The 25,740-nt window shown below is 40.9% G+C and overlaps 1 protein-coding gene and 1 non-coding gene across 5 annotated transcripts in view; both read left to right on the forward strand.

The window, feature by feature from the left end:
• Nucleotides 1-25,740, forward strand: part of rxraa (retinoid X receptor, alpha a) — a 104,749-nt gene that overhangs the window by 43,157 nt on the left and 35,852 nt on the right. For 2 of the 4 annotated variants that reach the window (XM_046867365.1, XM_046867366.1), the window contains exons 3-4: nt 19,236-19,471; nt 24,425-24,547. In XM_046867365.1, the coding sequence (XP_046723321.1) occupies nt 19,236-19,471; nt 24,425-24,547 (359 nt within the window). The remainder of the gene's footprint in view (nt 1-19,235; nt 19,472-24,424; nt 24,548-25,740) is intronic. The other 2 variants (XM_046867367.1, XM_046867368.1) reach the window with 1 other exon arrangement.
• Nucleotides 17,759-17,866, forward strand: LOC124398511. Its single transcript, XR_006928070.1, has one exon. It is a non-coding gene; the product is annotated as a U6 spliceosomal RNA (small nuclear RNA).

Below are 25,740 nucleotides of genomic sequence, written 5' to 3' on the forward strand. Positions count from 1 at the left end.
TTAAGCTGTCAGGTTCTACATGGCGACTTCTTTTTTGTGACATGAGTTCTGAACGCATCAGGAAAAGGCAATGGGTTTACGTTAAGAGCCGAGTGCGGTTTATGTTCACAATACAAAATATATATATATATTTTTTATTTATCCTTCCAAAAATTTTCCACAGTAGATGTGTACATATAGGCCACAAGACGTAATAACACTATTTACACAAGTTTGCACACACTCGATACGTAATAGTGAATTATGTTTTGTTACACAGACATACAGACAGACAGACAGGCAGGCAGGCAGACAGACAGACAGACAGACAGACATACAGACAGGCAGACAGACAGACAGACAGACAGACAGACAGACAGACAGACAGACAGACAGACAGACAGACAGACAGGCAGATGCAAATAGTAGCCTGATACTAGGATGACCAGCATCTTCTGCACATTCAAAATCCATCTTAGGACTCTTGGGACAACTCGAGGGACTCACACGCTCTCACGTAATTACAAAAGTTGCACATTCAACATACACTGACTCTTAAGACTCCAGCATGATACGAGGAAGTGTTGGTTGGGGGTAATAACTTTTGAACAGAATAATTGGTGTCAGTTATGATGTCATTTTTCATGTCATCATCCCTCTTATTATGCAATGCTCTTTAAAACATCTGGTAACCTATTACGCTTATTTATTTTGGAAATCACGCAGCATCGATAAAGATCATTCATATTATAAAAAGAAAGTGGGCGGTGACGTTATGTAAAAGAACGCGCTTGTTGTGATACGTCATCGTTTCCAGAATAACGGCTCATCTAGAGGGATCTGTAGCAAGTTTGATGACATTAAGACAGTGTGCTTGTAGAGAAAAATTATTACGTACACTCCTGTCAATCAGAAAAATGAGCCAATCTTACGGAACCGTGAGCTCGTTTGTGTACGTTGGAAAGGGCGGATAAAAGCAGTCCAAAAAGTTCACATACCATGAAATGTAGCGCTTCAGCCAAAATTACGTTCTCCTAAGAATGTTCTTAAAATCCCACAGCGGCCCAATTCCGACTTTTTTTTTTTTTTACGATGCCACATTTGTTTCCTATTCCGCGAATCAATTTGTCCCAAAAATCCGTCGTAATGTCAATTAAAAATGATTTGTAAAGCTACAGGTAGCGTGACTGGCTCTTGGAGAGTAAGATGTTATTCTTTTTTCGTTTTTTTCCTGGCAGGCAATCCATCATATTAAGTATCACTGTTTTTTGTTTGAATAAAAGGGTGTGTGTGTGTGTGTGTGTGTGTGTGTGAAAGGAGTCTGAGGAAATATGGCCAAGTGTGTAGGCGTGTGAGGAGAGCATGTGATTCACAGCATATGTGTGTGTAAATGTGTGTACAGTATGCCTTTGACTCATTAGAGGAGCTTTAGCGCTGAGTGTAATCAGCAAGCTGGATCATGTGGTGACTGAAATGTTTTCCAGTGAAGCAGAAGCTCAGGGTCAGATGGAGGTCGTGACCCGTGACCTCTGTCTCGTCTGTTTTTTTTTTTCTCACTCAATTTTCAGTGCACATGTCGTATTTCAGAAAGGAGGGATGAGGTGGGAAGGATGGGAGGACGACTCCGGATGTTTCTCGAGCGTGTGGGAACGCACTGATAAAGACCAGAGGAGTAAATCCCTCCTAAGATCAGCGCCTGAGACCACGCCGGATATTTCTGTGATGTCGAAACAGGGTGTGTTCGATATCGAGGAAAGCCTGCTTGCTTGTGGGTGTTTAAGGCTTGAAATGCTGAGTGATCGAAATTCGCTCGTGCACCGGGAGCTCTCACGTGTTGAGCTTTCACGTTTCATGGCGTGATTTCCGACATCGCGTCACACACACACTGATATCTATAAAATAGCGGGAAAAAAACATTTTAAAAAAACGTGACGGAGCTCAAAATAACTCCCATTGCGTAGCATCTGAGTCACTAATAGAGTTAGCACATAATTAGCTTCAGCTCAACTCACTCAGCATCACACCCAGGCAGGGGGCGTGGCCTACAGTTCAAAAGTACATATACTGATGCTTATGCAAGAAAAAGGCATGGGATTTTGTACAAATTCGGTAACTATAACCTTTACCGCTTCGTTTATACATTGGAATGGTCAATTCTGATTAGTCAGAAAGTGTAAATAAATATATATAAATAAATAAGTAAATAAATAAATAAAATAAAGCTCAACTCAGCATCATACTTAGGAAGGGGGGCGTGGCCTACAGTTCAAAAGTACATATACTGATAATTATCCAAGAACAAATGCATGTGATTTTGTACAAATTCGGTTACTATAACCTTTACCTCTTCGTTTATACACCGGAATGGTCTATTCTGATTGGTCAGAAAGTGTAAAAATGAAATAAATAAATGAAATAAAGCTCAACTCAGCATCACACTTAGGAAGGGGGCGTGGCCTACAGTTCAAAAGCACATAAACTAATAATTATCCAAGTAAAATGCATGTGATTATGTACAAATTCGGTAACCACAACTTTTACCTTTTTGTTGATACATCGGAATGGCCAATTCTGATTGGTCAGAAAGTTTAAAAAATGTAAAGAAAATAATATAAAGCTCAACTCGGCATCACGCCTACAGTTTTTGTACAGAAAGTACAAATGCTGATACTTGTCTAAAAATGTCTAATTTCTTTTAAAGCTTTGTACAAATTCGGTACCTTTACGACTTTGTTTATACACTGGAATTCTTGATGGTGATTGGTCAGAAAGTGTTGTTTGTACACATTATCATCTCTGGAATAAAAAATGATCTACTGTTAAGAGATAACAAACGTATATAATATGGAAATATGAACATTTAGTGCAAGAATACATTTACAAAGAATCTATTAAAGGAGTCTCCATTGTCATTACAGGGGACTTTGTGGGTTTGATCGGGGCGAGAGAATGTTCTTAAAGCTTCTATAACGTAGGTCAGACATGAGTAATTATAAGTGGATAAAAAGTACGTCTATTTCTTTCTTTTTTTGAATACATTTCGTTGTAATATTTCAAATCTTGCGTTCCAGCATGGGCTACTGCGCAATCCTATTGATCTTGGACTAAAGGTTGCTCCTGTTGTAGGCCGTGATAAGGAATCGTGTCATTACTGAGGTGTGAAAGAAATGTCATTCTGTCGTTTGCTGAAATGGTGTAAAAGATATTACGTTTCTTTTTCCTGAATGTGTCAAATTTCATAAATGAAGGTGTTGCTAGTTTTACAGTGCATGCCAGTGTGGAATCTGTGTTTTCCTAACTGCTTTCTCCTGGCTTGTGTGTGTGTGTGTGTGTGTGTGTGTGTGTGTGTGTGTGTGTGTGTGTGTTTGTGCAGAGGCTTTACTGGAATTCGGAGCAGGACTTGATCTTGTTTTGCTGCTTTATGAGTCTGAGTGTAGCTCTGTAATTGAGGTTATGGGTGATTAAACTCTCCATGGCCCTTCGCAATCCCCCAGCCGGCTATCGCTCAGCGTCTGAGACGATCCCCTGCTCTCAGGGTGTAATTGATTACAGTGTGTACTCACTCTTTACCTCCCCCCCTCCCCACTCTCACTTCTCGATAAAGCTGATTTAGGCCACATCAGCCGGTGTTTAGTGTCAGATCAGTCTGAAAAGGGAAACTGTCCCTCCTGCAGCGTGTCACACGACGACCTCGGGGGTGTTTACTCTGCTCCGGCGGGTGCCAGAGTGAGTTTTTTTTAACAGTTTGGGAGGTCGTCTTTGCTTTTTGACTTTTTTATGAATGGATTTCGGACGTAGTTGCGATCGAATTCTGATCTCTGTAGTCAGAAACACTACTATTTTATTAAGATAGAAAAGAAGTACTTAATAGTAGGTTTGATTTTTGATTGTTGTGGTGTGTGTGTGTGTGTGTGTGTGTGTGTGTGTGTGTGTGTGTGTGTGTGTTGGGGGTGTTGTGGAGTGAAACGTTGAGGCTCAGCCAGGGGAAAGTGGTTTGTACGTGTTAGGAAATTTTCGTGACAGCTTGCAAAAGACTGATCAGCGGTTTAGCAGTAGTCGGTTCATCGAGTCCATATGTGCAGTCAGACCAGGACAGCTGTGTGTGTGTGTGTGTGTGTGTGTGTGTGTGTGTGTGTGTGTGTGTGTGTGTGTGGCCAATGTTTTTTTTGTTTACCTTGCAAAAATATAGATATTTCATCATCCATGGCAACATGGCTGTATATTAGTTCTCAATACACCGTATGGAACACGTGAGTGGCCGAACGTATTTATAATTTTTTTTTTACATCCAAATTCCTCATTTATTCCCTGTTTGCAGTCTTTTTTGAATGTCCTTTAATGATCGTATACTGTCGCGAGCGCCTGTGCACTTCTGACATCACAATTTTATATTATTTATATTAGTTTGTGTAAGACAAAAGCAAACCTTTCATATCGCTGACATGATGGAGCATGTAACAGGAGGATCTCCTTTCTTTCTCTCCCACATAAATCACAGTACTGCAGGCCGGAGCAGGAAAAAAAAAAAAAAGGGCCTCATGACCGTTGTGGAAAAACCCTGGCCGAGGCCGAGCTTTAATGTTCTCCTAGCTGGTTGTGTGTGTTGGCGTGCGTCCAGCGGTAAGAGAAGAGACTCAGCAATCACTGTGTTTGCCGAATGCGATGGATGGCCTTGTTGTATGTGTGAGGCCTGGCATTCAGGTGGGTACCATCCCCATCCCCGGGGTTACGCCATGCCCGAATCCTGTCTGCCCCAGAACGTCCAGGAACAGATCATAAGCCTGCTTCTGCAGCGCCAGGCCTAACACCTCATTCATCTGGTTTCCATGTTCCACCAAACCTGCGCTCACATACAGGCCACAAATAAAACACGGCCTAAACGGGTCCCAGAAAATATAATCTCACTGATACACGATTGTGTGCAAAATTCTGATTGGTCAGATTTCATTTTCAACAGCAGCTCTAATACGTTGTTTTTTTTCTGTGGCAACAATGAACTCAGACTTGTTTACGGCTGACGCTCTACATAAACAGATATATATAAAAAACAAGCTTTCTGTAAATATCATGTAATAGACGGCGTGTCAGCACTTTGTAACAGCCCGAGGAAAAGCTGGACGTTGAAAGAGAGTTTTGCGGTTTGGAGTTAAACTATGAGCAGAAGTACAGTGTGTCATTCTAATGGATATAAATGTAAATCGTTGTGGTGTAAAAGAAATAAAGCGCTTGAGGACGTTTTATTGCCATCGTGTAATTAAAGGATTCTTCTTCTAAGTATTCGCCCTGTAGTGAAATGTATCCTCTGTCTCTGGGGTTGTTACTGCTGCAGAACTCGTAGCAACATGCTGTCTCTCTTTCTGTCTCTCTTGAATTTACTATTTGTCCCTCTGTCTCATTTCAATTTACTGTCTGTCTCACTGTCTTTGTCTCTGTCTCATTTCAATTTACTGTCTGTCTCACTGTCTGTGTCTCTGTCTCATTTCAATTTACTGTCTGTCTCACTGTCTGTGTCTCTGTCTCATTTCAATTTACTGTCTGTCTCACTGTCTGTGTCTCTGTCTTATTTCAATTTACTCTCTGTCTCACTGTCTGTGTCTCTGTCTCATTTCAATTTACTGTCTGTCTCACTTTTATTTACTGTCTGTGTCTTTGTCTCATTTCAATTTACTGTCTGTCTCACGGTGTCTGTCTCATTTCAATTTACTGTCTGTCTCACTGTCTGTGTCTCTGTCTCATTTTAATTTACTGTCTGTTTCACTGTCTATATCTCTGTCTCATTTCAATTTACTGTCTGTCTCACTGTCTGTGTCTCTGTCTCATTTCAATTTACTGTCTGTCTCACTGTCTGTGTCTCTGTCTCATTTCAATTTACTGTCTGTCTCACGGTGTCTCTGTCTCATTTCAATTTACTGTCTGTCTCACTGTCTGTGTCTCTGTCTCATTTCAATTTACTGTCTGTCTCACGGTGTCTCTGTCTCATTTCAATTTACTGTCTGTCTCACTGTTTGTGTCTCTGTCTCATTTCAATTTACTGTCTATCACAATGTCTTTGTCTTTGTCTCACTTTAATCTACTGTCTGTCACACTGTCTCACTGTCTCCTCTTAATTTACTTTTTGTCTTTCTGTTTCATTTCAATTTACTGTCTGTCTCTCTGTCTCACCTTTATCAAATGTCTGTCTCACTGTCTCACCTTTATTTACTGTCTGTCTTAGTTTCGGTCGTACTGTCTCACTTTTATTTACTGTCTGTCTCACTGTTTTTTACTCTCTTTGTATCGCTCACTCTTTGTCTCTCTCTCTCTGTTTCCCTCTCACACTCTGTGTATCTTTTTGTGTCTGTCTGTCTGTCAGTCTCTCTTTCACTCTATCTATATCTCTTTCTGTCACTCTCATTTTCCTCATGATTTTATGTGTAGTTCTCTTTTATTTTTCCGTTCCTAAACTCCATCAATCGAACCCCCCTCTCTCTCTCTCTCTCTCACACACACACACACACACACACACACACACACACAACTCTCTCATACCCTGTCCATCTTCCTTGGTGCTCTGAAACACCTGAAATCCCACTCTTGGGCTCTGGAACATAATTGGACGTGACAGACCAAGCTTTTAGGAACATGTTCACTCTCCAGCACTCAGCTCTGTCTCACTGCACCAGTGTGTCACACTCTTGGCTGCAGTATGTCCTCCTTGTCCTCGTCCTGTCATCATCAGCACTTCTGTGATGGAGTGGTCCATGTTCTTTCCATCACTGCAGAAATATGGTTATTGGACGGACAGAAGACATGCGTTATGTAGTAAGGATTCGGACATGGTTTGTCTAAAGGTGTATCTTTTTTAAACGTCTCCATGTCCTTATAATCTACAGCAGGAGAAACAAGGCATATTGACATCCTGTCAGAATAAATCTTACTATTACTATTACATTTTTTAAATTTTGGGAAAAAGACACATGATTTACCTTCAGTCTTAAAAAAAAAAACCCTGATGCAGTTGGAGAAGAACCGCATCGGGCTGGAAACTGGGCGAGAAAGAAGGAGAGAGAGAAAGAGAGAGGTGACTAAGAGGGACAGAGATAGACAAAGTGAGGAAAGAGAGAAATGCAGAGACAAAGTATTTTGGAAAAGGAAGAATTCACAGATACATATTTGCTTCCATGCATGGAGGACCCTGGAGAGTTCACAGTGACTGATGATGATGATAATGATGCTGATGGTGGGTGATGATGATGATGGTAGATGATGGCGGTTGTGATGAGGTGGGTGGTGATGATGATGATGATGATGGTGTCGGAGCTACTAATGTCAGTCTGTAATGAATATGTATGAGTTTGCAGATGATTTATCCTTCATAGCAACATTCCATCGTGTTTAAACAAGCTTCTGATGGAACTTCATCAAGCTCCTGCTTGTGGGGTCCTGCTGGAATTTATGCATCTGTGTGTGTGTATGTGTGTGTGTGTGTGTGTGTGTGTGTTGTGGATGTTATTATTCACTCCCTCTTCTTTAATGCTGATTGTTTGTCTTGGAAGGGGAAGCACCCCTTGGGTTTCATGTTGTTGTTGTTTGCATGTTGGGTGCCAAAGGGGGGACGCTGGGAGAGGATCACAGCTATGATGAGTTCCCCGTCATGCACACGCACACGCACACCACACACACATACACACACAAACACGCACACACGCATGCAAACAGCACACATAAGCCATTGCGCTGGCCCCCTGTCGAGGTCCACGCGATCCCTTTCGGCACTCTAGACCTCTTCCTGCTGCACGTACACACACATAGTTTCCCAGAGTTGCCTTCAGTACACTGTCCAGCCCCAGGAGTCTGCTCTATTATTATTATTTTTTTTACTTGGACGCCCTGAAGTTTTTTTTTTTTTTTAAACAGCCAGCCATTTGCGTTTCATTACCAAGTCCTTGAAAAAACAAAAGAATAATAATCAGAAAAGGGATGGGTGGGTTTGAGAGTTGGGGGGTGATTTCAAAGGCTTGTTATGTGGTTAATAAATTCTCCTTAAAGAGCTTAAATACTAGTTTTTTTCTTAAAAAACTCTAAACGAGAACCAGCTTTCGTTTCGTCCGTTCCGTTGTTTCGCCTGGTCTGATACGTCGTCCTAAATCACACGCAAACGTACGCCGGCTCTGTGTAGAAAAAAGAATTACACGTTTTATGGGCCGTGATATTATCTCCCCAAAGCAGCCCTATAAGGGTGTATGCGAAATGATGGAAAGAGAGAAAGAGCAAAAGAAAGAGACATCTGCTTTGGGACACAGCCAAGGACACACTCTCACTCTTTTTTTTTCTCTTTCTCTCTCTCTCTCTTTCTCCCTCACTCACTCGCTCAGAGGGAATGTACTTCTTTTACACTAGCACCTGAATTATAGATCCCGTAGCCAAGTATAACAGTGCTGTGTACAAGTCTCACTTAGATACTGTTGCACATGAGTATGGAGGAATTGGCATCACGGCGCACTAAACACAATTTCTAGAAATAACTCATAGCCTGCGGATACAAACAAGTCCCCACACATGCGCACACACACACGTCCTAAACAGAAAGTGACAAATTCCCCAGTGCGCCGTCATCGCGCTGGCGGTGCGATAATTGTCAGAACGAATCATGTTTGTTGTGTTGGATCCACAGCAGCCTCTTCCATACTGTCCATACAGCGACTACACATCTGCCCTCATTTCTTCACGTTTGAACTGAATGTGCATAGTGTGGGTTTGTGTGTCTGTCAGTTTTGAGACGTGCAAAAACCAAGCATCAGACCACCAGACTCTACTTATGACCTATAAATGAGGCCCACTTGAGTTACTTGAGTTAAAGTAGAGATGCACTCGGTAAAATGTGACTCCAGTAAAAGTAAAAGTGTCCCTTTCAACTTAAAAGTAAAAGTACAAACGTATTCGCCCTTAAAAGTATCCAAAGTACTATGATTTATTACAGCTGTAATGTTCTATTGTAAATTTTGTCACAAGACTCTTTGCTTAATTAACTCGAATGTGACTCTCAGCACACTGATCTATTAATAGAATGATATTAATGACTCAAACACTGATTGATTTCTATTAAAATGATCATGAGCCCAAAACCTTCTTTTCAACTACTAAAAAAAAATCGCCCAAGTGAGATCACGTGTGTTGTGGAGAAGAATTTCTTCTTCATTTATTCCTCTGTAAATGTTCTGCTTGCTGTTGAACTGACGCTGAAGGGTATGTTCGTGCTAGGCTGAGACCACCAATCGGCAAGTTCACAACACAGGGCACGCTCTACTGTGATTGGTGGTTTAATGCGTGTTTGGTCGCGTTTTTATCTGCTCATAAATAAAATGGAACGACTGATTTCGCAAAATGAATTGAAAAATGCACGATATTTGACTCTAAAATGTAGTGAAGTAAAAGTAAAAGTCTCCCCAAATCGAAATACTTTAGAAAATAATACATTCTATGAGACAAGGATGGGACACTAGTCCATTGCAGGGCTCCACACACACACACACACACACACACAACCCTGAGGACATGTTTTGGGGGGAATCTGATAAAATTGAGAACCTGTAGGATCAGCCAGTGTTTGTGATGTTTAGGATACTAATTACATCAGCCTTCTCAATCTACTTAAGCAGTAACAACATATTTCGCCTATCTTAGATAGAGTGTGTGTGTGTGTGTGTGTGTGTGTGTGTGTGTGTGTGTGTGTGTGTGTGTGTGTGTGTGTGTGTGTATAAATTAGCCTCTTTAAATTGCACTATTGCTGTAAACTGTACATCTCGTGTTGGTGTTAAGTTTTGGAGAATCTTCTATAAGAGGAATATAAGCACGGAGCCAGAATGTCCTATTGCCTCGTCTACTAGGAGACACATATAATATGCAGACACACAGCTCTATCCTGACGTCTCTCATCACTGTAAAATTCAGCTCGTCCCCTCCAGCTTTATACACCAGGGATTGGGGTTTAGCAGAGAAAACGAATGCTAATGCCGCACTCTCGTGTGGACTTCAAACAGGTTGACTCAGTGTGTTGGCACCGCATTAGCTTCACGTAGCGCTGCTAGGTGCGGATGTTTCTCGGGGGACGGCTCCCCAGGTTGCCGCCTCTAATTACATCCCATGTCATATCGAGTCGCGGCTGTAATCAAGTTGGTATTGTCAGTCAGAGCAGTAGGGTGTTCATCCCTGACGTGTTCTCACTCACACATCCTGGTTTCTTTAGATGTAAAAACGAGCCTGAGATTACATCCAGCGTGCTGAGACAGCAGCAGGGAAGCAGCGAGAAATCGGCTCGTTTTGGTGAAAAGATCATGCATGATTCACGCGCGTCTGCAGGTCACGTCATGCAGGTCTGCCACATGCATGTGTCTTCGCAAGCTCGATTTATTTTCTTCAACAGTATAACAGATTAGATAGCAGGAAGGGTCGTGTGCCAGCGCCGAAGATGTTATCAGGAGCACTTGTGAGGCATCACATGCCTGGCAGATTTACAACTAGTAGGCCAACAAAAACCTTGGTTTTTTTTTCATTCACCAAGTAAAACGGTAATTTCTCCCCCCAAAATGTGACTAATGAAATGAGCAGTCAGTGTATTACATCAAAGCCTCGTTACAGAAGGTCCTCCATCGGCTGGCCGCCCTCCAGGACAACATTAAAGTGAGCCAAAGTCAGAAGTGCAGGAAAGGGAAATTAATTGTACGACAAAAAGCCTTAACATCACTCACTGCTATTATGTGGCTCGTTGAAGCCCGAGCTCATAGGATACCTCGTTTTGTGTGCGTCTGTGTATGTTTTGGCTCAGGCGAGCGCTCGTATCGCCTTGACGTCGATAAGGACAATTAGGCCATATCAGAGGAAAGGGAGCGATAGCACATGTAATCTGGAGCTTATCGCGCCAACTTGTCGGCCAACTGCATCTCCTTCATCGTTCCTTTTTCGCAAACGGGATCTTTATGTAGCTCAATAAACAACACGCAAGAGTTCAGTTGCTGCTAACCAATGCCCTGTGATTCACCACCTACATAGAATAGAGTCTTGGGTGGCCAATTCCTGGTGTTTTATCTTGCCCAAACACTTATCCCTCATTAAAGTTTTTTTCCTCTTGTTGTGGCTGGAGGCCTGATAGCTCTTCAAGTGGGCTCACGCCGAGACAGAGGGATCTCTTTATTTGGGCTCACGTTGCAGTTGCGGTTCCGCTGTCAGCTTGCATCTCGTCTCGGCCCGCCTGCTGATGCACACTATTAAGGAGCCACTATTATTCCCTCAACCGGCCTCCCAAATCTTTGCCATCTGATGCGAGCCATTCCACACTGCACTATTTAGCCGTGCCTCTTAATGACTGTGTGTGTGTGTGTGTGTGTGTGTGTGTGTGTGTGTGTCCTTTTTTCTGCTTAGATTTCCTCCTCAGTCCTTCCAGTCAGATATCTTAATTAGTCCAAAGAACAGATGAGAAATGTGTGTGTTTTTTATTTTTAAATTGAGGACAGGGATGAATACCAGTGTCCATCAGGTTCCTCTAAAGGTTCTTGGACGGAGCACTCGACTCAAATTCTGCAGAAGCCAAGTCTCGCATCTTGCGTCCTCTCGAATACAGGGCTCTTTATACGTCCTCATCATTGCCTCTTCTGTGCAATCGTTTCCCGAGTTCGAGTAAACACATCAGCCAGGACTATTTACTCTCCGTGCCTTAACAGTGTGCACCGGATTAGCTTGTTTATACAAACACACGCAGCAAAGGGCTGATTAATACCACAGATGCTGTCTCATACAAACACATTTGTGTGTGCGTAATTTTCTCCTGCTACACACTTATCTCCAGTCTCATATTCACACGTGTTTTCCTCAGCGCTCTGGTTTTTTTTTTTTTTTTTGCGCTAATTGTTCAGATTTGCTGCACCACAATAAACACCGCCACTTAATGATGGCCATGTGGTAAATGTCCAATGAAGAGTGTGTGTGTGTGTGTGTGTGTGTGTGTGTGTGCGTGCGCATCATTTTGGACAAGAGGTCTGTCCCCTTATACGCAGCATGAGGTCTGTGCAGGATGTTTGTTTCACTCCCTGGTCACTCATCATCACATTTAAGCAAATTTTCTTCACACAAACACACACACAGAGTATTGCTCCCCTTTGCCACTTTTAGGTTCTGAAGTAGCTTGCCCACTTGGAAGGTCTTTAGGAAATGCTAACGGTTGCTAACGGTTCACCTCGCTGCACCATTCTGAGCTCCAGTAGCACACCAGCTAGCACCAGACAGCTTTGTGAATGACGCATTGTGTACCTTTTTCACAAATGCGCAGCCACACCAGTGTGTTTTCACCGAGCCTCAGATTGAGCGTTTGGTAGTAAGCGTCCAGCTTTGGAAAAATGTATTCTTGTTCATGGTGCTGTGAGGAGAGACGTACAGTGACTGGCTTTTTTTTTCTTGGACCTGCTGTAATGTTGAGCAACTTTTTTGTCCATTTGCATGTTGTTTTTTTCTGAGACTGCGTATATCGTGTGTAAACTGTAAAGGGATAATTATATAAAAAGAACGTGGCATTCCTTTGTTCTGGAAATGCTTTAATGAGGACACAATGTGTGCTCCTCACTGCTACTCCATAGAGACTGAGGGAGGTGTGAAAGTGAGCAGGTGGTAATGGACCCCCAGGTGGCGTCAGTGCTGGCCTCGGACGCCTGTAACATTCATAATGCACGAGCTCCGGATCACGAGTCGCGTCTCGAGTGGTACAGTGCAGTGCTACAGGGGATGAAGTGAAGCAGAGGAAACACAAAAACAGACACACGGGTACACACAAGGCTGATTTTTGTACGTTTTTTTTATTCAGATGGACGACTTCATTTTTACATTCAATCCTGAGTTCTCCCCTAGGTCATGTGGGTTTCCTCTGGGGTCTTCAGTTTCCTCCAAATTCCCAGTAAGGGAATTCTGCGTTAACATGCCACCAGATCATGAATACGTGTGTTAATATACACAATATTGGCAAAAGTTTGTGGACACGTGACCGTAAAATTCTGATGTAAGTGAGAACAAGTGACATCTGGAGTGTCATTCCAGTTTATCGTAAAGGTGTTCAATAGGGTTGAGGTCCGAGCTCTATAGCAGGAGATCTTCCACTCCAACCCATATAAAGCATATCTTTATAGAGCCGGCTTTGTGCACATCGTCATGCTGGGACAGGTTTGGATCTTCTGGCTCGAATGAATAGAAATTTTCATGCTAACGCATCCAAAGACGTCTTACACAATTGCACGCCTCCAACTTTGCTAGCAGCTTGGGGTCAGAACCACATATAGCTGGAAAAGTCTTGTTTACTAAAAAATTCTGCTTCTGATTGAACGCTTCATCTTGCAAACATCTGAGTTCTAAACAGGGACGTGTATAAGAGCTGGTGCTTTCACATAGTGTCATTTTTTTTTTTTTTTCGTTTCTGGGTTAGTGTCCACTTAAAATGTGCATCTAATTAAATTTTTTAGAAAGAAAATAGAACAAATTAGTGGACTGGAGATCTTGAAAACCTGGAACCTAAAAACAACCAGTTTTTTTTTTTGGTTTGAATTAATTTCTTTTTAAAGTCCCATGAAAATAAGTCTTGACAGGCGTAACACACTGCCGTTCTTGTTTTCCATCTCACGCAGGCTTTCGCTCCTGTGTTACTTTTATGTTCCTTAAGGGCTCTTAAAGGGCTTTTTTGTGTCTTTTGTCCTCATCTGAGATGTTAGAGAGGCAGCACCTCCTCAGCACCTCGGCGTTAGACGCTCGGTAACGACTCGCTGAAAGATAGACTAATGTTCCGGAGGGGTTTGTGCCTCTGCAGATTCCGTCTCCCATGACCAAGAGAACATCTCAGGCATGCAGGAAGCTATTAAGATCGCTGGATGCTTTTTTTTTTTTTTACCTTGATGTGTGGTTTGCCGGAATGCGAGACCGCTTTGTTGTCAGGGAGTGATGCAACCGGGTGAGGAAGATGAAACGAACGGCAACTTGTCATCACTCGATCTTCAACCTGTCTGGGATGAAACACAGAGTCTAGCACCAGTAGTTTGTTTTTTACATTCATTAGTCTGGCAGTCAGCTTATTGGCTCTGTGTGTGTGTGTGTGTGTGTGTGTGTGTGTGTGTGTGTGTGTGTGTGTGTGTGTGTGTGTGGTCTGTGGGTGACAGAAAGATATGCAGGGAGTAACTAACACACACATACACACACAAATCCCTCCCTTCTTTTACTTCCTGTTGCATTTTTTGATATATCATTGTGTATCTTGTGTGTGTGTGTGTGTGTGTGTGTGTGTGCAGAGTGTTAGTCAGACCCTGTGGTCTGTGGAACCTTTCCCATACCCCTATACTGCTCCCACACGGAGCCTAGTGTGAAATCAACACATTTCCTCAATGAAGACGTTTTTAGAAGAGAAAAACACTTCCCCAGGTTGTTTACAGTAACCTCCTGGCTCACACTGTAGCCCGATCCTGCTTAATTTTCCGCATCGCTGTCAGGTGTGTGACCAAAGGTCTGTTTTTAGTTCCAGTCCACCTTCTTCTTCTTCCCTTCTGAGGCCATCCATGCTCACATCCCTGGCAAGCGCACGAGTTGGAGGACTGCCACCCTTGTGGTGTTGCCAGGCTTGTGCTTTCTTATTTTATCGTCTCTTATCTGATCTAGGGAGCACATCCTGGGCCAGGTAAGAAGCTCCTGATGAAGCTTGCAGGGCTTTCTTAGACAGCTTGTAAAACACGTTTCGGCTCCCCAGCCAAACAGGTCGCGGGAAAACCGCCAGCGAGGAAAATATTTGGCGAAAGTTAAAAAATAGGAGGTGAAGCTCTGATCTTGTTGACGCCTTTTGTTCAGATTGAACCGATATCACTGACACTTTTAAGGGTGTAGGTCTGTTTTTTCTGGATTGAAGAAATCTGCACTTGTTAAAGGTGTAGCCATTGATTTGGCAAAAGCTAAACTGCTAATCTATGAGTTCACCTGTAAGGAGTTCTGGTCTTTTTATCTCAGATTGACAGATCTCTCAGATCTGCACCTTGAAGGGGTAGGCATTGATTTCTCTAATCACTGACTACAAACGTATGGACTGCGATGTTACAGGAATGTAGTTGCTTAGTGGGTAAGACCGTGGACTTCTGATCGGAAGGTTATGAGATCAAATCCCATTGCCACCAGGTACCCTTTGAGCATCCCCTTAAACCTCAACTGCTTAACTCTTAACCTTCAGTCTGCCAAATGCCTAAAATGATACTAAATAGAGAACCAATCTGAGACATTGGACTAATAAAAAGGCAGCCATTGATGATGATGATGTCATCTAAATCTCCAATCATGGACTACACAGTCACATGTACTGCACAGTGAAATTGTTTCCTCACATATCCCAGTAATGTTAAGAAGCTGAAGTCAGAGTACAGAATCAGCAATACAGCAGCCCCGGGGCACAGAAGCTTAAGCTGTTCTACTCAGTAACGCGGTGAAACAAGGGTCTGATTGCTCTCATTGAATGTCTATAAAAAATCTATAAAAATCAAATCATCCAAATTTGCCAAAGATCTAAAACATTCCTGGTAGAAACACAGAACTAAGCAGGACAAAGGACAAACCAGAGCGAAGCTGAGGAACCCATGAAAGAAGAATAAAGTTGGCATTGGGTCTACCAAGACCCCCAGTCCTGGAAATATTCAATACAGACAAAATGGCATTGAAATTGTGCACATACCAACATATCTGCATGTGTTAATCATTCCATGTTAGAGCAGATTAGTAACAAGCTTGTGTTTCTGCTAAGAGTGACACAGCAGGCTCAGGAGAATACTGACCCCAACAAACAGACTGTTTCCCTGGTGGCAAGGAGAAGACCATTTACTGTGTCCCCCCCAAGAGCTATATGTTCTGTACTGCTCACTGATTCCTCATCAGCTACATTATGTTAGACATCATATGACGTACTTACTTATACTGATGCAGACTTGTGGTGTGGGATTTTCTGTGATTGGGAAGATGATGGTGTTCAGCATCGACTTTTGGAATTTGAGGAAAACCTCAAAATGTGTAATTAAAATTAGAGCTTTTTGGATCCATGTTGTGGAGAGTCATTGTTATGGATACCGTTATAAACGTATTTGAGGGAAAAAAACAAACCGTTTTTAAAGAACTTTAGATTTTCGTGTTCGTTTTTGGGAAAAATGAAGAAAAATAATGATGAGTCAGCATGTAAATCTAATTAAATGCTTCATAGAATCCAGACAAAAGCATTGGGACCCCTGACTTTTCCAGCCATATGTGATTCTATCCCAAACTGTTACCACAAAGTTGGAGGCACACAATTGTATTGGATGTCTTTTGATGCGCTAGCATAAAATATTCCCTTCAGTTGAACTTAGAGACCCAAACCTGTTCCAGCATGACAATGTGTACAAAGCTAGCTCCATGAAGATCTAGTGTGCATGGGATTGAGTGGAAAATCTTGAGTGGCCTGCTATAGAGCTCTGACCTTAACCTCAAAGCCTTGTGGCGGAATGAGCTCAAATCTCCACAAGCACATTCCAAAATCTAGTGGAACATCTTTCCAGAAGAGTGGAGGTCATTATAACATCAAATAGGAACTAAATGTGGTTATCTCCAGGTTCTTTTGGTGTCTTAAACCCTCTCCAGAACTGCTCACAATCATATGATGTTTCTTTTCTGAAGAAGGTTCCAACGTAACTCCAGTGTACCAAACCAAATCATAGCACTCAGGCCTTTTCATCAGGGCTTAAAACTTACATTTAACAGTAGCACACTTTTTGGCTGCATTCTCCTTTTCTCACACTTTCCCATTTCACCCACTGGCGTTTTCCTTTCGCCTATAAATCTTATTGCGTATAAGTGTCTCCGGATGTTTTGGGGGCATGTCAGAAAAGCTCAAGCGGCATGCTCAGTGTTTTTTGTGTGAATTTTCTATTTTAAAAGAGTGATCTCTGCCAACATCAACATTGACAGTTGTTGATGGCGCTTTATTTTATCGGCATTCTTCAATGTGGTTTGGGTGTGGCATTTCCTTACTGTGTGCTGATAGTGATGATTTGGAGGTGTTTGGAGAAAGTGATGTAGTGGAAGTGTTAGATGAGTAGCACAGCATCCTGTCTTCTTTTTCATCGTTTAATTTGTGCCTTTGGCCTGAAATTGATCAGCGGCCCTGAGATATGTTGTCAGTCATTGTGGGGACGGGATGCTGCCGGACAGCACTGTCGACTGAACATGTTGTTGTTCTCGACTGTCAGCTCGTTGATCGGTACATGCTCACGGTTCATATTTACCTGTTTATGGTCCTGTGAGGATGTTGCACAACAGCGTTTGGAAAGAATGTTTATTTGTCTTCTGTAGTTCTGGTAGACGAATGAATTTTGGCTCGACTGAAGCCGAAGTATAGCGTGTGTCCTCAAGGTGGCTCGTGTAGGTGTTTAATTAGCATGTGGCATAGTCGAGCATGTATTAAGGCACAGAGTCTTGGGTATTCACTAAGGAGATAAATCAGTGGCCTCACTTGCAGTTCTTAAGTTCAATGAAAACAAGACCAACAGTGGTGACAAAAACAAGTGGGTTGAAGAGCAAAAGTTTGGGGCCTTAACACCATAGATAATGGCTCTGCACTTCTTATCCTCTTGTCCTCTTCAAATGTGTCTTCCTGTCTCTTTGTAAAGCTCACTCGTTGGTAGAAAAGGTCACATATGTTTTACTTTAGAGGGACACTCTGTTGCTGTTTGTAATGAGAATCTGGGGACAGGGTAGCATGATGGGGAGATGATTGTGCTTGCTACAACAATATATATACTAAACAATTGGAACGATACAGAAAAGATTAGCATGGACCCTGTGCAAGGATGACAGTAGCTGTAAATTATACTTAATTATAAAGTATGGATTTCTTACTGCAAAACTGAATTTAGAAGTCAAATTTCAATATGACTTGAATAGTCTTAGAGTATCTGATCTGAACAGTACTTGAGTTTTTTAACTCATATTGAAAAGCCAAAAACAGTTGATTTGTGAAATTTTGTTTCCTGAAATATAAATCAAATTGTACACCTCAACACTGCATTAACGAACAACACAACAGCCTCTTTAACATGCCAGGAATGAACCAAAGACCAAACAAGTCAGTCAAAAAATATATAATAAATATATAATAGAAAATAGTAAAGCAATCTTTCAATAAGGGATTTTCAATTAACAAATAAAATTACAGTATCATGTCACAAAGTATAAGAAGCATTAATATTAAAAGGATTAATTAAAATGGCGATACTCTCTACTGCAGAAATAGTTCACAACAGATAAAAAATATATATATGCTTGAAAAAATATGGAAGATGGAGCTGTATAAGGAGAAATTGTTACATTAGGTGTTCAAAAATATGCTAAATTTGCAGTGTGCATGTACGATGCAATAGCTGATGGTTTGTTTGTTTCATTCCCTGCAGTGAGTCCAGCGAAAGTCCTGCGACTTTCCTAATCATCTTGTTATGGTGATTTCCGGTGCTGTAATACTCTGAGGGAATAAACAGTAGCCCTGAGCTACTGTAGACTGAAAAAAACATGATCTGGCACTTATTTTTCGAGCACATAATTTTTATTGATACAGTGTCGTTTTGCTTGGAATGAAAACTAAATAAAATATCACTCTATTCGATCTCTCCATTCACTCAGATGTGTGGACATCTCAGTCAGGAGTGTCACTGTAGCTAATATCTGTCTCTTGTTTTAGCATAAGTACCTTTACCCTTTTAAGTATCCTTGGCAACATATACACAGTATCATGAGTGGTGCAATTTAACAATAATCACAGTGTACGATAAAATAATACCATCAACCCAAAACCATATCATGTGCAATATGTTCCTAGCACCTTTTTGTATTTTGAATACAAACCCTTTATACATTTTGAATAAATTTTTTATTGCATTTTTATTCTATTTTTTGTAATCTGAAGCAGTCTCTGGCAAAAGAATTTCCTTTGAGATTGAAAAAGTTGATCTTTTCGTATCATATTGTATCGTATCGTATTGTATCAGATCGTATCTTACCAGAATACAGAATTGGGTCAGGTGATCTCGTCTCCTTTTCGTATCACATTGTATCATTTTGTATCGTATCATATCGTTTGGTATCGTATTGTATCAGATCGTATCATATCGTATCGTATCAGATTGTATCTTACCTTACTTTAAACCAGAGCAAAAACATTTCCTTTTTCTTAATCTCTTACTCTTTGTCTTTCACAGAATCGGGTCAGATGATCTCATCTCCTCTGAGCTCTCCCACATCCCACCGTCCCATGCACCCTTCCCTTCTGAGCCCGACATCCATCGGAGCCTCGGGATCCCTGCATTCTCCCATTAGCACACTCAGCTCGCCAATGAACGGCCTCGGCTCTCCTTTCTCAGTCATCAGCTCACCCATGGGCCCGCACTCCATGGCATCTCCCGGCATGGCCTATGGCCCCAGTGTAAGCCCACAGGTAGGTTTAGGCCTCTCTCTCTCTCTCTCTCTCTCTATATATCCCTTTAATTTTTTGCTCCATGAATATGTCTCTATATTGTATTTAAAAACAATGTCAGAGCTTTATGCATGCCTGCATCTTTTCTAAATTGCAAATGTTATACACTCAAGAAATGTTATACACTGTCTGTCTGTGAGTGTGGAAAAAATATACAGAAATGTTCAGCTCTGCAATGCTTTGTTTCCATTTCACATGATGCTGTTTATCCTGTAGTGAATAAAGCAGTAGCACATTAGATTACAGACGCTGTCTTTGCAAAAAAGGCTCAGTCCATTATTGTACATTATGCAAATGGCAACATTCTACAAAATGTAATCTAGATTTTGAAAAAAAACAACTTTGTTTGCACTGAGAATATTGTAATATGCAGAAAAGTAGTGTAACGGTTATCTTTTGTACACCTACACACACATCAGCTTTAATTCTGTCTCTCTCCTGTACACTATATCATGGAGATATATGAGCGATGTAAATTATTAATGCTTCATAGATATTTACTGGTGCAGCTACTACATTATTATCATCTGTGCAAATCCATTTGCTAGCCACTGACAAGAAATTTGACTTCAGAATATGGAACAAAGCTTTTCAAACAATAAGCTACAGTCACTTAATGCTTAGTGGAGTGTTAGAATCTTAAGATGTAATATGGAAACGCTAATATGATTTGAATTTAGCTTATTATTTTATATTATAAGCGATTATTAGTCATTTTTGATGATCTACAGATACACTAAATGGACAACAGTTTGTGGACACCTGACCATAAGATTCATATATGCTTTATCTCTTTCTAGTATCTATTTGCTCTTATAATACACTCCACTCTTCTGGGAAGATGTTCCACTAGATTTTTTGGAGAATTGTGTTAATCCAGCCACAGGAGTGTCAAGCCAGGTAGTGATATTGGTGACGTGAGGAGGCCTGGGGTGCAGTCAGTGTTCACATTCATCCCAAAGGTGTTCATTAGGGTTGAGTTCAGACATTCATAGCAGGAGATCTTCCACTCCAACCCATGTAAAGCAGATCTTCATGGAGCTGGCTATGTGCACAAATGCATCATAATGCTGCAACAGGTTTAGATCTAATAGTTCAAGTGAAAGTAAGACATCCAATACAATTAGGTGCCTCCAACAAAGTTCTTGAAGATCATGTGGCTGGAAAAGGCATCCCAATACTTTTGTCCATATAGTGTATGTTTCAATAGAGGTATTTGCGAATAAAGAATCATACACAATGAATAAACCTCTTAGAAATGTTTCATTTGCCCAATAACAAGCCATCAATTAACCCTTTGTATGTGTTCCTATAAATAAAGCATTCCCAAGTGCTCGAACGTTCTTGCCCAGGCGCATGTTTTGTTTCTCTGGAAATTTCATTTCGGAACTACACTGGATCCATTTTCCTATAAACAAGTGTCGTTTTGTTCAAATCAACAAACATGTTCCACCCAGAAGCCAGGGTTTACTTCGAGGCATCACAAACATCCTGAATGTGTTTTCTATCTCCTAAATGACTTTTTTTAGTTTGGAAAGCATATGTTTTAAAGTCTCACTATTACCTCTATTATCATTTTGAAGACACATGCATGTTGCTTTTGTTTGTATGTAACATTCCAGGTAGAAGGCAAAAACACACAAGAATGCAACAGTGAATGACTGTAGGAAAGTTCTGTTCACTGACGAGTCTAAATTGGACACAACTTCTAACAGAAGAACTTATGTAAAACAGAGAACAGGACAGAAGATGTTAGCAGACTGCCTCACCCCCCACAGCCAAACAGCAGTGGAAGCCTAATGGTGCAGCAGTGAACCAACATGGCTCCTATTCCATTCCCCTTCCAAACACCATGCAATTCCGTCTGGACTGTGAGTGACTGTAACAAACTTCATCATACAACAAGACGATGAGCATTTTTTATCGAGCAAACAGTGTTAATGTCTTCCCAAATCCTAGTCGAACTGCTCTGGGATGAACTGGATCACAAGATTGAAATCTCCAACTAGTAAAGAACATGCATGTGTCTCTCACAAATGATAAAAGACAAGTGAAAAGTGTTTCAGATTTTTTTTTTGTTTTACTTCGCATGCTAACAAAAAGAAATGGTTAAATGTAAAGAACAGTCTATGGTTGCTAGAAAGCATTAGCATTGTAACATTGGGTAATAAATGCAGCCATCGCTAATCAATTTAACATTTTGCTCAGTCAAACGATATCAATATTATTAAAGTTATATTTGTTAAAAAAAAAACAACAATGTATGTGTAGAGAAACATTCTTTACTAGATAAAGCCAAATGAATCAGGGTTTGATTCTCTGGTTAACTGACAGCTAAAACAACAAATTTCCATTTTATAGAATCTGCATGTCCTAAACATCCAGGTTAGTGATTTATCCAGCCCTGATGCTAGTAGTGTCCTGAGATAAAACTGTAAATGCACATCATACCTTTTATTCATTTAGAGTCTATAAAACAAAAGTTGGTTCCAGTTGTTATTGATGTTACAGCAGAGTTCTTTCACCAGCACCTCCTTTATTAGTGTTACCAAGAAATAAAGCCAGTTCTCCTAAAGACTAACCCTTGGCTACGAAACACCAAAACTGGAGACTCCATCCCTAAATGTTAAATAAACTTCTGAAATCTTTATCCGGAAAATGTCACAATAGCAACAATGACATGTTTGATAAATTGTTGTACAATTTAAATGTTTTTACTGATATGCTTCCAATATGTTGTACAACTCTTGCGTTTGTTACAATAGATAACAACGATAACAAATTAGAGAAAAACGACTTTGTCTAGTGTCAAATCCTGGATTGTGTCATTTCCAGTCTGCTAGGATTAAATACACTGATTGACCCAGTTAGCAAGTCAAATCTAATGACTTTTATTGCCATTTCAACCATATATAGTACAACCCAGGACCAAGGTGCTACATGAGACAATATAAAATAACAGCGAAAACACAAAAGTAACTAGGAAAAAACTGACTAGTGCACATAACAACATAACACAATACAACACAATAAAGTCCACCGAGATAAAGGTGAGATAGCAAAAATAAATGGTCTATATAATGATAAATACTGTACATGTAAACATTTGTTGATAATTTAGCATCAGTTAATGGAACATTGCACTTGTCATGGGACTGCTCTGTACAGCCTCATGTTTAGGCACTTTCAGTTGTCACTGACTCTTTTTGGCTAGTAATGGAGTGTATTAAGAGTCATGAGGGCCTCTTGTCAACCCCGTCAATGGATAATGCACATTGCTAACCTTATCTTCCTCCGTTACACCTGAGACTCACTTTTGTTTTTCTTTGTCAAATGCGGGTTACTTTGTACCGATGTTTTCATTGACTGAGAAGTAAAGCATTGGTCTGCAGGTGGGATGCCACCTGTAGCCATCTGAACAACGGGCCTTTTGTGAGTCTGGGTGTTTTTGAATGCTAGTAATTGATTGTGTGCATCAATTTACATTACAAGAGCTCGCAATATATCAAGAGGCCACACATAGATGTAACTTTTGTCGGAATGTAGGTTTATAGTTCTCAAAGGTTGTTTGCATTTTGGTTGGCTGGTTTTTGCAGGAATGTATGTAGGAGTGTTTTGTTGACACATTAGTTTAAATAGTCAGAATCTGCTGACAACAGTGTACAGTACGTTGCCAAATGTTCAAGTTTTTTCAAGTTTTTCCCAACACCTTAGTAGTCAAAAAACAAATGAAACAACAAATTTACCAAGTTTACCCTTGAGTGTACCTTTGTGCGTAAAGGTAGTTCCCGAGTTATGATGGTTCGAATTACGATTTTTCGATCTTACGATGACGATAACGATAACGATACGACAAAATTGTAAAAATATTTACATTTTTTGTGCAGCAACCAAACGTTATGTTGGCATGCTGCCAGGATGTACGCATCTCCCGCCTTGTGAGCATTTTTGGTTTTCCAAAGCCCAATTTTAGCTCTCCTTTTTATCGTCATTGTCGGACACTGAAACAAAGTGCACCGATTAGTCTTAACAGCTACAGGTGTTCTTCGTACCTTTGTTTCATCGGTCTCCGCCTTTAACTCGTGAACCTGCGCATGTCCAAGCGTCCACTACCACATACATATATTGTAAAGTTTATACATCATTTAATTACTGTAAATTGCTCTGTTTTGCTAAATTATGTACTAAAATTTCTCAAATTAGTTACAAAATTACAGTATACTACCACATACTGATCACCATTCTTTAGGACTCCTGGGTAGGCTAGGCCATGTCTTGACTTACAATGTTTTCAAGTTACGATGGGGTCATCAAAACGCATCTTCATCGTAAGTAGGGGACTAGCTGTATATTCAACACAAGGTAAATGTAGGCAAACGTACCCTCATCTGTAAACTGGTCGTATGGCCCAATTATATATGGCTCCAATTACTTTGTAAGATGCATTATACAACCCAGATGAAAAGGTTAAAGGTCTATGGATGTAATTATTCTTGAGGGACACCATATCTAAATAACAAGCCTGAAACATACAGATGACCAGTGTTCAGTTGCACTAATGTTAAATGCCACGGTGGCACAGCGCGGGTAGCATGTGCGGGTAGCTAACTCTCTGGTTTCATCCTACTTTTTGTTGAATGATTTTGAATTTTTGTTACTGTTTGTTGGAGCTTTACATGTCCATGTGGATTTACTCTGGTTTTCTTCCACCTCAAAAAAAAATAACGCTGTTGTCATGAATCTGCTTACACGTTGTTCTGTCTTTCAGTTCCTGTCATGTGCTTTTGATTCTGTTTAATTCCTGCCTCCACCCCTGTCCTGTCATTAGTGTTTATTCTGATTGTATCCATTTATCCTGTATAAAGCCTCTGGTTAGTGTGACAATTTGTATGTCAGAACTTTATTGCGTTCTAGTTCATGCTAGACCCTACTTTTCATGACGACGGACGGATCCTGGACGCTGTACCACAAAGACTATACAGACTTGGAGGTGGATTGGCTATGCAGGAGTCAGCACACTGTCAGCATACATACTGGGTAAAAGAGCTTGAGATTCATTGCTGTCTTTACTTTACAATTAACATGCGTTATCCTCTTAGAAATTGTGTACAATGACATGGACCAGTTTACCTTTGAGGGCACATTTGCGTATACAGGTAGTCCCCGAGTTATGATGGTTCGACTCTTGATCTTACGATGACGTTAGCGATACGACACAATTGTACAGATATTTAAGTTTTTGTGCGGCAGGCAAACTGGATAAAAGAGCTTGAGATTCTTTGGGGTCTTTACTTCACACACTGCAAATTTACATGTCCCCTTAGGAAATGTGTACAATGAGAGCGTTAACACAGAACAGGTGGAAATGGAGCATATCAATATAAGTGTGTTTATGTGACGTCTTTGCGTTCCATTAGAAATGCCAGACTACAGGTCTTTTTCCTATGAGGCACTCATAAAAAAACCTCTGATCTCAACACTGACTGGACAGCAGCATTGTTGCTTGGCCTAAATGGGCACACAATAGAGCTGTGTGTAGAAGAGGCCTGAGAAACACTGTTACAGCTTTGGTAAGATCAGACTGTGCATACAGCCAGAAGGGGTTTTCCCCCCCACCCGTCTCTTTTTCTGTCTGTCTTTCATGAACCATGTACTGTAGCCTGGTCCTCATGTTTTCATGTGCGAGAGTGAGGTAACTGCTCACATTCTAAACCCTGCATGAAACACTTTTTTTTTTTTTATACATATTGTCTCATACCTTAAGCTGGACCTCAGCACAGGTGATGGATGTCAATTACTTTTTGAGCTGATGGAGGAGTCAGGCTTTGTGCTCGACACAAGGGTCTAATCATTCCCATACACACTTTCAAATACACACTGTGGTCACAGTAGAGCCTTTCATTGTCAACAGCCATGCAGGAAACTTGGCGACTGTTACAAATCTGAATGTAATTAATGCAATGTTTGTGGTTTGTTTCTGTTGGATGATGAAGTTCAAGAAAGAAACGGACATAAAGGGAGGAAAGAAAAAATGAAAAGCTAGAGAAAGGAACTACCAGGAGTTGGAGTTGAAGAATGTCATAGAAGTGGCCTGAATCTATACTCTTTGGGAAGTAGGTTCCTTTCGGGTTCTTTGAACGAGTGAAAAGTTTCTGGAATGAGAACCATTCCAACACATTTTTTGAAAGGCTCCTCCAAAGCAACAAACCAGAGAACCCATGATGGTGCTA

This window comes from Silurus meridionalis, chromosome 15 (genome assembly GCF_014805685.1).
Source record: "Silurus meridionalis isolate SWU-2019-XX chromosome 15, ASM1480568v1, whole genome shotgun sequence".
Classification (NCBI taxonomy): domain Eukaryota; kingdom Metazoa; phylum Chordata; class Actinopteri; order Siluriformes; family Siluridae; genus Silurus; species Silurus meridionalis.